The sequence below is a fragment of the Mastigoproctus giganteus genome, chromosome 9, assembly GCF_048544385.1.
Source record: "Mastigoproctus giganteus isolate SK-2022 chromosome 9, ASM4854438v1, whole genome shotgun sequence".
In the NCBI taxonomy this organism is placed as follows: Eukaryota; Metazoa; Arthropoda; class Arachnida; order Uropygi; family Thelyphonidae; genus Mastigoproctus; species Mastigoproctus giganteus.
In genome coordinates this window covers 225,982,230-225,996,096 of record NC_143583.1, presented here as the reverse complement: position 1 = coordinate 225,996,096, position 13,867 = coordinate 225,982,230, and the positions used below count along the sequence as shown (strand labels likewise).

At 41.8% G+C, this 13,867-nt stretch overlaps 1 protein-coding gene across 1 annotated transcript in view; it reads right to left on the bottom strand.

The window, feature by feature from the left end:
• Positions 1-13,867, bottom strand: part of LOC150081144 (immunomodulatory peroxidase-like) — a 148,875-nt gene that overhangs the window by 99,741 nt on the left and 35,267 nt on the right. The window contains exon 2 of the mRNA XM_090381387.1: positions 1,270-1,349. Within this exon, the coding sequence (XP_090237513.1) occupies positions 1,270-1,339 (70 nt within the window). The 5' untranslated portion in view covers positions 1,340-1,349. The remainder of the gene's footprint in view (positions 1-1,269; positions 1,350-13,867) is intronic.

The following is a 13,867-nucleotide window of genomic DNA, read 5'->3' as shown; positions in this document are numbered from 1 at the left end:
TTGAAACAGTCCCACAATGTTATCATGGAGAAATAATATTTTTTCTGTTTATACTCCGGCACGACAACCAAGTCAGTAGAGTTTACAATAAATAGTCAATACAAATATTTATCGTATTTAGTAGTCACGGGTTCGAACCCCGGTCCACTCAAGGAACGCGCGCTATGCATTCTCGCTCCTGACCACTCGGCTACGTCAAGCCTATGATAAAAAAATAATTCCCTTCGTGAGCAAGGACTGTGGATCGCATCAAGGATCTCCAGTCAACCAAAAATGCCAGCTGAAGACCAGTGAAGTGATTGAAACCATAGCAGAGGGAGAAACCATGCAAATATCTGTGGGTAACGCACTAGTTAGAACCCCAAGAAATCAACGCTCGTTTTACTGAAAAATACCAACAGAGACTGAGATGCCCGCTAAAATCAAGAGGAATATTGGGAACGTGGTCACGGCCATAAAAACTTACGCAGTCCCACTAGGTGCACCAGGACACGTGGCCCCCTGTAGTTTTTCGGAGAATATACATCTATCGTTTAAATTCCCCTTAGCCACAAAAAATATATTTTTTCATTGTTAACATGGGATTTTTACAATTTTTGCATTGTGGCTCAGCTATTTTCAACTGACTACATTTCGCAACACTGATTATGTGATCGCCATTCTAGTGCACAACATGGTGGCCCTCCTGTCATTTCTTACTGGATCCGCCACTGCCAACTACTAACATTCTTCTTTGGGATAATAGATTGGGCCAACGCTGAACTGGAGATTATGAAATCGACTAGAATAATGATGCGCAAGATCACCGAAGTCCACCATTGAGAGACTGGCCATAGCCCAGAAAGAAGGGTATTGACTGAAAAACAGAAATCTCATAGAACAAGAGAAGAAATCGATTAACAACCTGAGGGATTACTTCAAAATTTCAGCATCAAATTGCCATTAATAGGGTCACATTAATATAAGTTTCATTTTTTAGTTTTCGTAAATCCACGGAATACTACGATTGGGTGCAAGTTGTCCGTTTTCGGACTGCTACTTCGGCCTTGCGCGCTAAGGCTGTTCATTGGGAAGTGCCTTAGCGCGTTCGTTCTGTCTCTTCGAATCTTCCACGTCGGTGGATTCGTGGTTTTATTTGTTTTTGAAGGTTTTCGAATCGAAGCCGGAAAAGATTCGATAAATTTCGTAGAAGTAACAAATTTCTTAATATTAGACAAAGTTCAAATCTTATTTCTTCGGTCGAAGCAAACTGTGATTTGCGATACTCACCTTGTCTTTTCTGCCTATTTGCGGCAGCACTGTGCGCGACAAGGAACAGGAACCACGGGATTGCCAACATTTCGGTGAGCCTATTGGAAGAAAGAAGATACAACGAATAAGAAAAGACGTCTCGAAAGCAGCCTTCTCAGTCTCCTGCAATAAATTCATTATTTCTCGTTAACGACACAGAAGAGAAGAATTAACGTGAGAAAGAAGCACCACGTTAACCCAAGAAATACTCCGGATATTTGCAAAGTATTAATTGCAAATATCCATTGCAATTCTTTTCATTTGCAAATACGACTGTTAGGCAAGACTTCATCAGGCGCCTTGGCAGAGTAACAGATGACAATCTTCAAAACGGGATGAACTTCAGGAATTGGTTGAAATGACTAATCAAATACAGTAAACCCTCGCTAATCCAGTTACAGTTAATCCGGATCGAAATATGAAAAATTCTGTTCACAGTTCAGTACTTTGAAAAACATGGGATTTAGGAAGGCAGATGAGTAACTCTCACTGCGTGCTTAGAGAGAGAGAGAGAGAGAGAGAGAGAGAGAGAGAGAGAGAGAGAGAGGCAGAACACAGCATAAGCATTAGTTGAAGCATATGATGGAAGAAAGCAAGCTTATACAGCAACAGAAAAAAAAAAAAAAAAAACACACACCTTTCCACTTCACACATCCGGTCACTCCAATAACTTCTCTAGTTATTCCTTGTATTTATTTAAGATATCACAAGAGATGGAAGTCTGTTCCGGCAATCAACTACTTGCTGGAATTGGAATTGGCAAACTCCCGCACATCTATCCTACAACTGTCTTTGCTCAATTCGAATCAATGCCACCTCAGGTTCTTAATCTGAGCAAGAGGCAGAATCCCATCTGCATTCAGCTTCCTCAACACATTCAAGGCCTTATACACCTCAATCAGATGACCTCGCAGGTGCCTAGTTTCCACATACTGCTACTTGCAGAACTTAAGCCTCTCTTAGTAACAGAACCCCTTTGTTCCTCTCACCAACCTTGTTCCCTTTCTTTGTACCATTCTAGCAACTCTACACCCTTCCTAAAATGAGGCCTCCAGACCTGTATACAGTACTGAAGGTATGGCCTGACCATTGGCCTTATAGAATGGGATAATCACTTCCTTGTCTCTGCTAGCAAAATTCCTATATATCATTGACAAAACTCCATGACCTGCTCTGCTGGCCCGTCTGCACTGCTCAGAGAACTTTGACTGCACAATTACCCCCAGGTCTTTTTCATTCTCCACCTGAGTGTAGTACCAGGCAGTTGGTACGCTTCTCTTGGTTTAGTGCTACCCAAATGCAGTATTTTGCCTATGTCAAGGTTAAACTTCAGTTGCCACTTCTCAGCCCATCTGCCTAACTTGTCTAGATCCTGTTGCAGTAGCATATTGTCTTTAGTATCATTAACAACCCTGCCATCCTTTGTATCATATGCAAACTTTGACATTAATCTTGATATCTTCACCGATATCATTGATAAATACAAATTAACAATGGGTCCAGCACCGAACCCTGGGTACTCCACTAATGGCATTAGTCGACGAAGAGCAGTGTCCATTGATTACCACTCTGTCGTCTCCCACTCAACCATCCCGTTATCCATTGTAACAATTTACCCTTAATGCTATACCTCTAATTTGTACAACAGTCTTCCATGTGCAACAGTATCAAAAGCTTTCCTGAAATCCAAATATATGATATCAAAACTGATATATCATGTATATGATATCAATTCTTGTCAAGACAAAAATTAGCTGAGGTTCAAAATGCTCAACTACATTGTTAGTTGCATTGCCCGGTGGCTTCATACGCTTCGGTCATCTGGTTCTTGAAACGTATGTTAAAACACCTTCCTAAACATAGAATATTGGATACTCGGGTGGCTAAACAATAATTTTCCAATTCCGTTTCACTGTCTCCAGAGGCATTTTGTATGCAAATATGGATTTAGAAGGAGGAATGCACAAGGCATAATTTCCTATGGGTTTAGGTAATTAACTATATAATATCGGTGTAGATACACCATAGTTTGCCAATAAATTAGAACTACGTATGTAGTGTGAAAGGCATCGTTTTAATTGTATCTCATATATAAATAATGGATAAATCCTCCATCTTCTAAATCATTATTTATGCATAAGTAGTGCAATACCAGCTATCTCGTTGTGAAAGCACCCACAGTATGAGATACAATTAAAACGACGCCTTTCACACTACATACGAGTTCTAATTTATTGGTAAACTATGGTGCATCTACCTCGATCTTATATAGCAAAAATGGGGCGGACACCGTGGATGTTTGTCATTTGGAAAATATACTGGCCAAACTATTGACATGACGATATGATGCGCCAGACTTGGAGACATCTGGCACCCACGAAGTCAAAGGCAATCGTGCAGCCTGCAAATTAAGCCACTTCGCTCTAATCTAACTCCTTGAAAAGTTTAAACAGGACATTCCCACTAAATACCATAGAAACGTTAAACTGGTTTTAGCTTAACTGTGCTCCCATAAAGCCTACAGAAAGCCCATCTACCAACGAACCACTGAGTTGCAACGCTACTAACTGGAACCCACCCGCAGTCCTTTAGTACTCCGAGAGTTATGCTGTCATCACGACATTGCAGTGCGAAGTTAATAAATTTTAGTGTTGCGAATACGAAGACACTCAGAAATGAAGAACAAGATATTTATATTAATATACACTTCCTTTATTGCTAAACTGTAAATGTTTTTGTAAATACACCGCTCTCTTACTTGCACGCCGTTAAATAAATAAAATTATTCTTTTTGCATCCAGTTGCTTTGTGACCTCATCGTAGTATCCAATCAAATTGGTCAGAAAAAGACTTTCCCTTGACAAACCCATGCCGTGTCTAAACTACTGTCGCAATCTTGTCTAGATGATCCTGCAATGCTTCTTCAACCAGTCACTCCATTATTTTCGCCGGAACATGGAGTCGTTCAAGATTTATGACATTACATTGCGTTGTTCAGTGCAGTTGTTGACCGAGTCGGACGGATGCTATCGCTTATAGGCGATACGGTGTTGAGCGTCGGTGAGGACGCAAACTGTGCTCCGTGTGTGCGTTTAATAGTGAATGACATTCTCTGTGAACAGTTCCATGTGCAGTATCTACATGATCTGAAGGATACCAATTACATACTGGTACTCTTCTCTGACCTGTGATTTAATTCAGCAATAACAGGGAGCTGCTTGCTAACGGCATTAATGACTCAGACTAAGAACAATGCTTGCAGTAACTGCTGGGACATGTGACCACTGTCATGGTTCTGCAGACGAAACCTTAATCTGCAGCAAATCAAAACACAGAATATGCGTGCTATGCTCGGGGTATTCAAGCCTCGCTCGCTTGTCACTGAGCAAAATGAAAGGGTTTCTGGGAAAACGTTGTGTAAAGAGTAAACAAACAGGAACCACAGCAACGGCCAATAGGAAGGATGATACTCCCCCTCAACGAAGAGAAGAAATGGGATTGGCCATAGCAAAAAGGTAAATCCATATTTCGCCCTTAACATACCTACGGAAAGGGGGCTCTCAATGGTGATTGAAAACTACTCAATCTCCGTCATCTCTATCTCCGAATTTTACGATCCGTGTCATGGTTTCAACAAATCAAAAACCAGCAACGCATCACAGACAGATCAGACAGTGTACATTCCTCGTCAAGGTCAAAAGAACAGCTTCATTCCAACTCTTATTTCAAAATGTGCGATCCATGAGGAACAAGTTGAATGAAGTTGAGGGCTCTTGCTGTTCAGTTCAATGGACGTGGTTTACTTCGCAGAAACATGGCTTGATCCCAGTGAAGAAAACTTTCTTCTACTTGGCCTTCACTATATCAGATGATGTGCACGTCTAGATAAAACCGCAAGGGGAGGAGTTGCAATTTTGTTCAGTGAGCAGGTATTTTCTATCCTCCACTCAGTATCGAGCCAGTCTGATTCTTTCGAAGCAATTCTAGTCACACTAACCTAAAAACGACGACAGCCAGAGCGTTTCTCTCGACATTGTCGCACTGTATATCCCACCAGTTCCAGACACACAAGTAGTTGATGAACTCCTCAACTGGCTGCTTAACCATCTCCATTCAACACTGAAGCATGTCGTGTGTGGGGATTTCAATTTCCCAAATACCCTGGGGAACCTCAAGAGAAGATTGAGTCAGCATCTAAACATAGGTCTTAAATTGGTGAGCTCACCACCAACGGGGGGTGAAAGCACATTGGACCTCGCGTTCGCATCAGCAAATTGTGTAGCTAATCAAAATCCGACAAGCAACATACAGTCTGATCATAACCCCATCATTCTCTCTGTGCAAAAAGAAATGCCCATCACTTCTGGCAGGAGGAAAGTTACAGCCAAAACAGTTACAGCGCCCAAATACCTCGATCCTGAAAGGTGTGTTTATGCGGCCCATGCAATCCCATGTCCTTGAGGAATGCGACCCTGAACTCGGAATTGACCTAATGACAAGATGGACAGGTCTCTCTCTCTCTCTCTCTCTCTCTCTCTCTCTCTCTCTCTCTCTCTCTCTCTCTCTCTCTCTCTCTCTCTCTCTCTCTCTCTCTCTCTCTCTCAACAAAGAAGCTAACTATTACAGAGCATTCAAGGGACTGGTGGCGTCCAAAAGTCTCTGAAAGTTTCCACGTCAAACAGAACATGCACAAGCGGTGGAAAAACTCAGGCTCACCCTCGGACAGAACTGCCCGGGAGGGTTAGGGCGCTTTTTATTAGGAAAAAGAAAGAGGCAGTGAAACTTCACTTAGAGGCTACCATAAATAAGGGGAAGCCCTTCCACAGAAGCAAATCAGAGGATGCCATCCACTCACTCACTCAATCTGAGCAGTTGGCTCGACCATATAACTAGGTTCGCGGCTCAGCCAGAATCCACTACACCAATGGAATTCCCAACCAATTCGATTTCAACAGACTCCTTAAATTCAGTTCAATTCACCAAATATCAGCTGATTGATGCAATAAATAGTTTAGCAACTACGGCCGCATCCGGCGCCGACGGGATTCCTCAGTTTATGCTGAAATGCCTCAGTACATTTATTGTTGATCCCATTATGTCGTTATTTAACAAGATCCTTAATCAAATTTTTTTTCCTCCTACGTGGCATGTCTATCTAGTAAGACCGCTGCCGAAAACACGCTCTGCTTCTCAGCCCAGTCACTTCCGCCCAATTTCTTCTGCATCAAGCCTATTAAAGCTCTTTGAGAAATCCCTTCTGAGAACGTTAACCAACCAAATAATGCCACATCGCCACATGCCACCCGGTCAAGATCCACCGCTACAAATCTAGTCACCACCACTACCAAGATCCTCGAGTCATTTGAGCACCGTTCGGAAATCACCGTTACATATATCGACGTCCAGGCAGCATTTGATTCCGTATCCATTCACGCGTTGGCAAGGCTACTACGCGAGTATTACCTGATTGGTGGAGACATGCTCTGGTTCATTCAGACAATGCTTGAGAACAGGACTATTATTGTTCGCGATGCCAATCGGCGCTGCACCAGAACTATTACAGCTGTAGTCCCACGGGGTGGGATCCTCTCTAGTAGCTTCTTCTCGGCTGTTCTTCTGCCTTTCGTGGCGGGCCGAACTGATATTATCACCTTCGCCGATGATATAACACTGTTCACTGCTATCAATCCTGGAGACACTGCTGACTACACAAATGCCTTAAGCGTACAGAAAATCCAGAACCTCGAGGCCATCATCTCCGGTTTCGGTCTTAATATCAATCCTGAGAAGTCAAAACAGTTGACTTTCTCTCTCAGACGGAACCCAACAATGGTGCAACCCAATATAAGAGGATCTGCAATTTCTGCTGTTCAGCAACACACTGATCTGGACGTCATTTTTGACCAGAAGCTCTCCTTTCTACAACACAGACCACGTGCAAATAAAGTTCTGTCGACTCCGGTGGATGCTTAAGCAACAACTTATGCATATCTATGACCAGGCCGTTGGGTGCAGATATATTAAGACATGTGTCTATCCGGTCATACTTTATGGCGCAGAAGTCTGGACCTCAACTGCCACAACGCATCTGAGACGGTTTTTTGCGGGCGAATTTTGGCTATTGAAGTGGGCCATATGGAAATTTCGGCTTCCCCCTGCACCAAAGACCACCCAGATGACGGCAGCTCTAAACATCAGACGTCTTCCTGCCATTATCGATGAGAGAAGACTCGTCTTTGCTGTAAAAATGATGGTTGGCATTATTTCGGAACCCGACTTCTGGGCTAACTGCGGGTGGAGAATTTCAGTACCAAGTCCTTCAGGCCACCGCAAACCGGTTCAAGTTATCCGATCGGTTCTTACCCGTGCAAATGCTGCAGTTCACACACTCCTTGGACGGCGACCTCTACAAGTTCGCATTGGATAAAAAATACAGGCAGTACTTACTCCATTCACTTCTCAGGACCACGTCACAGGACATTATAACCTGCTCCCAATGACCTGTCCATCACTGCCATGGATCCCTCACTACATTGCTCCAACTTTCTGCACCTGCTCGGATGACTCCAGCACTGTAAAAGGACTGCTCCCTGGAGAATAATCTAACTTGATGACACGCTGTCGTGTATATATGTTCATATGTAAATTTTTCATTTGCTTTCCTACACTTGTATAATTAGTAATTGATTTTTTCTCCTATCTCATTCTTGTTTATTACATTGTATTAGCCTTTACTGTAACCTTGTATTAGCCTTTGTAGCCTTGTATTAGCCTTTACTGGAAACCCCTGGCTTGTAGCCGTGAAGGGTATTGTGTTCGGCGTATGCCTTTTGTATGCAATAAAGAGTTCTTCTGTATGTACATAAGTTAACATACTTTATATAATTATGGGTTCTAAAGAATTGTAAAGTGGAATGCAAAGAAAACGTTACTTTAGCTATCATTAACAAGCTCAAAGTGATAGAAAAACTTGCTGAAGAATTTGGTATTGGCCAACAGGCTCTGTCAGATATTAAAAAGCAAAAGGAATCTATAAAAAAGGTATTTCCTTTATAATCCGATGTGGGGAGTGATGGAAGAGACAGACATGAAAAAACCAAAAGAAGTTGTACTTAAGTGGTATTCACAGCAACGATCAAGGGGCGTTGGTGTGCGAAGCTAGCGCCATCTGATAAATGTATAAAAAGACAAAATGCAACGCATTGATTACATTGCCTTTTAATTATTAAGCATTTATCCATCCGTAGAGGGATAAATGTATTATCTTTTTATACTTTTTAAATAAAGGCTCTGCAATGACATTTTTTTTTTTTATTTTCATCAGCACTACTATATTTCATTTATTAAACTTCCCATTCGTATTCTCAGTTTTTGTTCTTTTCAGGCTATCTTTTGCTTCCCTAATCGGCATGGCCTCTCCCCAAATTAATCCGGCTTACCGAGTGTTTACTGTACAAAAATTGACCTCCTTTGGGTTTAAACTTGTGAAAACAACCAGGTTTCTTTTCACTAAAGCAAATTAAACGCGGTGTAATGAAATTCTATTTGCAGAATTAAACTCTGTTGTACCACTCAAAGAAACTGCTGCCACCTGCAACGGAGAACGCCGAGAAGGTACAAACTGCCACCTTCGTCCGTGCTATGCCAAGGGCATTTCTACGCATACACTCGACGACTATTTCTTCTTATCTTCCTATCCTCAGCTTTCCTTTTCATCACCCCACATCCTCTCAATTCACCGTCATTGGTCTTGGTACATTATAGCCTTAGTTGCTAATGCGCCAATAAAATCTAAACCAAACATCAGTCATAGTTTATGCCCATCTGCCTGTGGTCTTTTCCACAATTTTCTTTCCAACGCATTCTTCCTCAGTCCCTCTTCTCGCAACGCATGTTCAATCCGACTTCTCTTCCATCTTTATTATTTTGCTCAAACGTCTCTTCTCGCTCAAATATCTCGTCTAGCAAATCGACCGCAGAACACACGCAATTTACACATACACTCACTGGCTTAAAAAATATGAAGCTGTATTTAGTATGAAATCGGCCATATTGCTAACAGCATGTGCTGCGTGGCATGGACCGTTTCTTCCAGCAAAACATCTCGTAGCTGTGGAAAAGTTAAAGGAAGAGTACTTCGTTGCCTTCGGCAATCTCCAGCATGTCCTGAGCATTCTCAATAACATTGAGTTCAGATAAATGTGGGGACAGTGAAATTGGTGGAAATCAGTGCATATTCTCCGAAGCATTCTTGCACGATGTGTTGTTCCACTGTCATCCATAAAATGGCCATCACCTTCGGGATAAAAGTGATGCACTCCGCATCACATTCGGGATGCAGCGTGCAGATGATCAGATACAAAATTCAGGTACTCTCTGGACGACATTCAACCTTCCACTGGCATCAACGGATCCAATCCGTGCCAACATTCCCCATACTATGATACCACCTGCAGATGCTCGAGTTGACTTATCAAGGCAAAGGTTCTGCCTACCATCAGTGCAAACCAAAGTGTATCCTGATTCGATTCTTATCTTTGATCCACTGTTCAGCGGAAATACGGAGATGGGGGAAACCCCTGGTGCCGTCAGACAACTAACACACTTTAGCACATAACAGTAGAGTTTTAATTGCGATAAATAAGGAGCTCAAAGGTTCTAATCACTGTCTAGTCATGGCGTTCTTGTCACAATTAAATGTGGATTTTTCTGTTTTTTTCTGAAATAAGTGGCTTCCGAATAGGCAGGCGACTGCCAATGCCCAATTTCTTCAAATCCTTGCGCAACGGGTAGTTCCTGGGCTAGTTGAATTCAGTTGTTATTTTCTGCTGCACTCTAGATGTCCTAGTTTTCCGTACAGTTCTCCTTAGAGTACGACGGCTTTGCTGTTGAAGTATTGTTCTTCTGCCACATCTACGCCTTTGATATGTGCAAGAACCGCTTGCTTTGCAGTCATTAAAAACCTTTGAGATGGATACTTTTGAGAAACCAGTTCTGGGCTTTCGTCTGTTGAATTGTGGCTCGTACTGAGATCGCGATAAGACCATTAAAAGTCTAATAGATCACGCGTTTTCCCTATTTTGGCTTCAGATAACTGCCCGTGCAGTCTTTAGACTCAATAAGTCAACACTTCATCATCCCCATGTCACAGTTTACTTTGCATCTATTCGTATTTCTTCTGTCTGTCTGTGATTGTCTTATTACAAAGGTCCTTTTTTTTTTTTTTTTTTTTTTTTTTGTCAGTATGTGTTATGGCGTAAGTTGCTGATACGACTAGAAGACGACAACAACAAAAAATCTGTCCATCATCCAAGCTAGAGCGTGGCAAAAGGATAGTTCCTTGGGTTATTAGTACAGTTACAATAATACAGTATTGATCCGCAATAGTATTTACAATTGTTATTTGAATACACAAGTGAAATGAAATTAAAATATAAATTAGATTTTGGTAGTTCAGCTTCTAGAGAGCAGTTTAAGAAATCTGACAAGTTGAAGATGGCTTGCTAAGTGAGATCCTGTTTAGTTGTACAAAGTGAGCGTCACTGTTTCGTCGGATTTAGCGGAATTTTACAATTGATTCTTTATTGCTAAAAGTATCGCTCCAAGAGTTTAGGCATGACTCAAGCAAGGCTGGGACACAAGTTCTCCTAGATTGCTGGTTTTTTTTTTTGTTTTTTCTTTTGTCAGTTAGTAAAAGTCAAGTTCATTTGTCGTAGTAGGATTTTTTAAGAGCATCGGCGAGTAAAGTTATATTGCTCCTTCTATATTATCTGTAAATTGGGTATGTTCCGAGGTAGAGTTTGTTTGCTGGACGAATAACTCGACTTTCCGGAAACTCAGCTACGTTGGGAAGAAAGTCCATTAAAATTCCACCCGTCATCGACGAGACTCGAACTCGGGTCTTTTCCACCAGGTGCGGGGAGGACGGCGATCGATACAATCGCCGTCCTCAAGTTCATCGAAATATTTTATGGAGTTCGCTGGAAAATCCTCCCCCCCAGTTTTCAGTCTTCATCCCTCTTTTCCCTTCTGGTGGGACATGCCCCACTGACATCAATCTGGTGTCGCGTTCCCTATTGACCCCATATGTCTGTCTTTTCCCTCCCCTTTTCCACCTGTACGTAGGTGAATGCCCCACACGTCAAAAATTAAATTGCGGATCATTTCGGTCTCTCAAACTCTAGCGACACCTGCCGCACGCTTTTTTTTTCTTCTCCAAGCCACTGAAATCTCAAGAAACTAGGTGGCAGGACTTGCCAGAGTAAATATCTAAACAAATGGGTACCTCGTCTGCCTCCACGAGGTTGAGTGCGGGCAAAGTGAGCTTGAACTGTTAGTCAAAACATCAAAGACAGATATTGTTGGGATATCAGAGACGTGGTGTCACACAGACATAAGCAGTGCAGAATTGGAATTTGGAGAGTACAATATGTACAGAAAGTATAGAAAGGACAGGAAGGGAGGAGGGGTTATGCTGTTTGTTAAGAAACAAAATCTAAGGAAGTACATCCAATTGTTGTCGGCGGACAATGCAATGTTGAGTGTTTGGTGTGACATAAGCATTGGGAGATCAAAATTGAGAGTAGGAGTGTGCTATAGGCCTAATGACTCTGATGAGTATAATAAGGAACTGTACAGGGAAATAGAGTGGGCCAGTAAATCAGAGAGTCTTATAATGGGGGATTTTAGATTCCCAGATATTGACTGGAATTTGTGGGTTGGCCACTCACACACTAGCAGGGCTTTTGTGAATTTATTGGATGATTGTTTTCTACACCAGCATGTTCGGGAGGCAAATAGAGGGAGTAATACTCTTGATTTGATTGTCAGTAGTGATTCTTCATGCATTAAGAATCTGCAGATAAAGGAACCACTGGGCGACAGGGATCACAATGTACTCATATGGGAATTACTTAAAGATCTAACTACCATCAAGGCTAAAGGGAAGGGCTTTTGCTTTCGTAAAGGCGACTACGATGGTCTGAGACAGTATTTAAGTTCTGTACAGTGGGAAAAACTGACGACGTTACCAAAGTTGAAGACTGAAGACTGAACATTTAGAATACGCAGAAAAGAAAAATGCGTGGGATGCATATAAATTTTCAAAGGACACAAAAGCCTACTGCAGATATAAACTAGTCTGTAATAAAGTCACAAAGGAGATTAGCCACGCGAAGGCAGATTACGAGAAACCTTTGGCAAAGAAAAACAGCAAAGAATTCTTTACTTATGTAGGAAGGAAGGGGATGAATCAGATTGGACCATTTAACATAGATGGGTTGACTATTGATGATTATGCTCAAGTAGCTGATAAAATTAACGAGTATTTTGCATCGACATTCACACATGAGGAGTTATTCAGCGAGGGAAATGTCAGAGGTGTATTCAACTCTAGTAGTAAGCTAGAGAATCTTGTAATAACTGAGAGTAAAAGTGGAGGAGATATTGTTGAAGATAAACACAAGAAAGGCACCTGGGTTGGAAGGGACCTATCCAGTTATATTAAAGGAGGCAGAAAAGGAAATAAGCAATCCCTTACCATAATTATGAGAGCTACCTTGGACTCAGGGGAGGTCCCCATGGACTCCAGGTGTGTGGAAATGTATCACAAGTAACTACAGACCTGTTAGTTTAACTTGTGTTCCGGGGAAAATAATGAAATCACTGGTTAAAGAAGCACTGCAGGATCATCTAGACAAGACTTCGGTTATAGCATGGTTTTGTTAAGGGGAAGTCTTGCCTGACCTATTATATTGTATACTGTGATGTGGTCACAATGGAACTGAATGCAAAAAATAATTTTGATAGCATATACTTGGATTTCAGGAACGCTTTTTATACTGTTGCACATGGAAGACTGCTGTACAAATTGGGGTGGTATGTCATTAACTATAAGTGGCTACAATGGACAAAGGGACGGTTGAGTGGAAGACCACAAAGAGTGGTAATCAATGGACACCTCTTCGTGGACAAATATTAGCAGAGTTTCCCAGTGTTCCATGTTGGGCCCATTGTTGTTTTGTATATTTATCAGCGATATTGATGAAGGTATATCATGTTTAATGCCCAGGTTTGCAGATGATACAAAGGTTGGCAGGGTTGTTAATGACAGCAAAGACAGTATGCTACTCCAACTGGATCTCTTGAAAGAAGTTTGGTAAATGGTTTGAGAAGTGGCAACTCAAGTTTAACATTGACAAATGCAAAGTACTGCATATGGGTAGCAATAACCCAAGACAAACGTACCAACTGTGTGGTACTACACTCAAGAAAGTGGAAAAGACCTAGGGGTAATCGTGCAGTCGAATATGAAGTTCACTGAGCAGTGCAGAGGCTGCCAGGGCAGGTCATGGAGTCTTTTCAATGATTATATATATATATATATATATATATGAGTTTTGCTAGCAGGGACATGGAGGTGATTATGCCGTTGTACAAGGCAATGGTCACGCCACACCTTGAATACCGTGTACAGGTGTGGAGGCCTCATTTTAGGAAGGATGTAGAGATGCTGGAACGAGTACAGAGAAGGGCAACAAGATTGGTGATGGGAACAAACGAGTGCTCTTACTAAGAA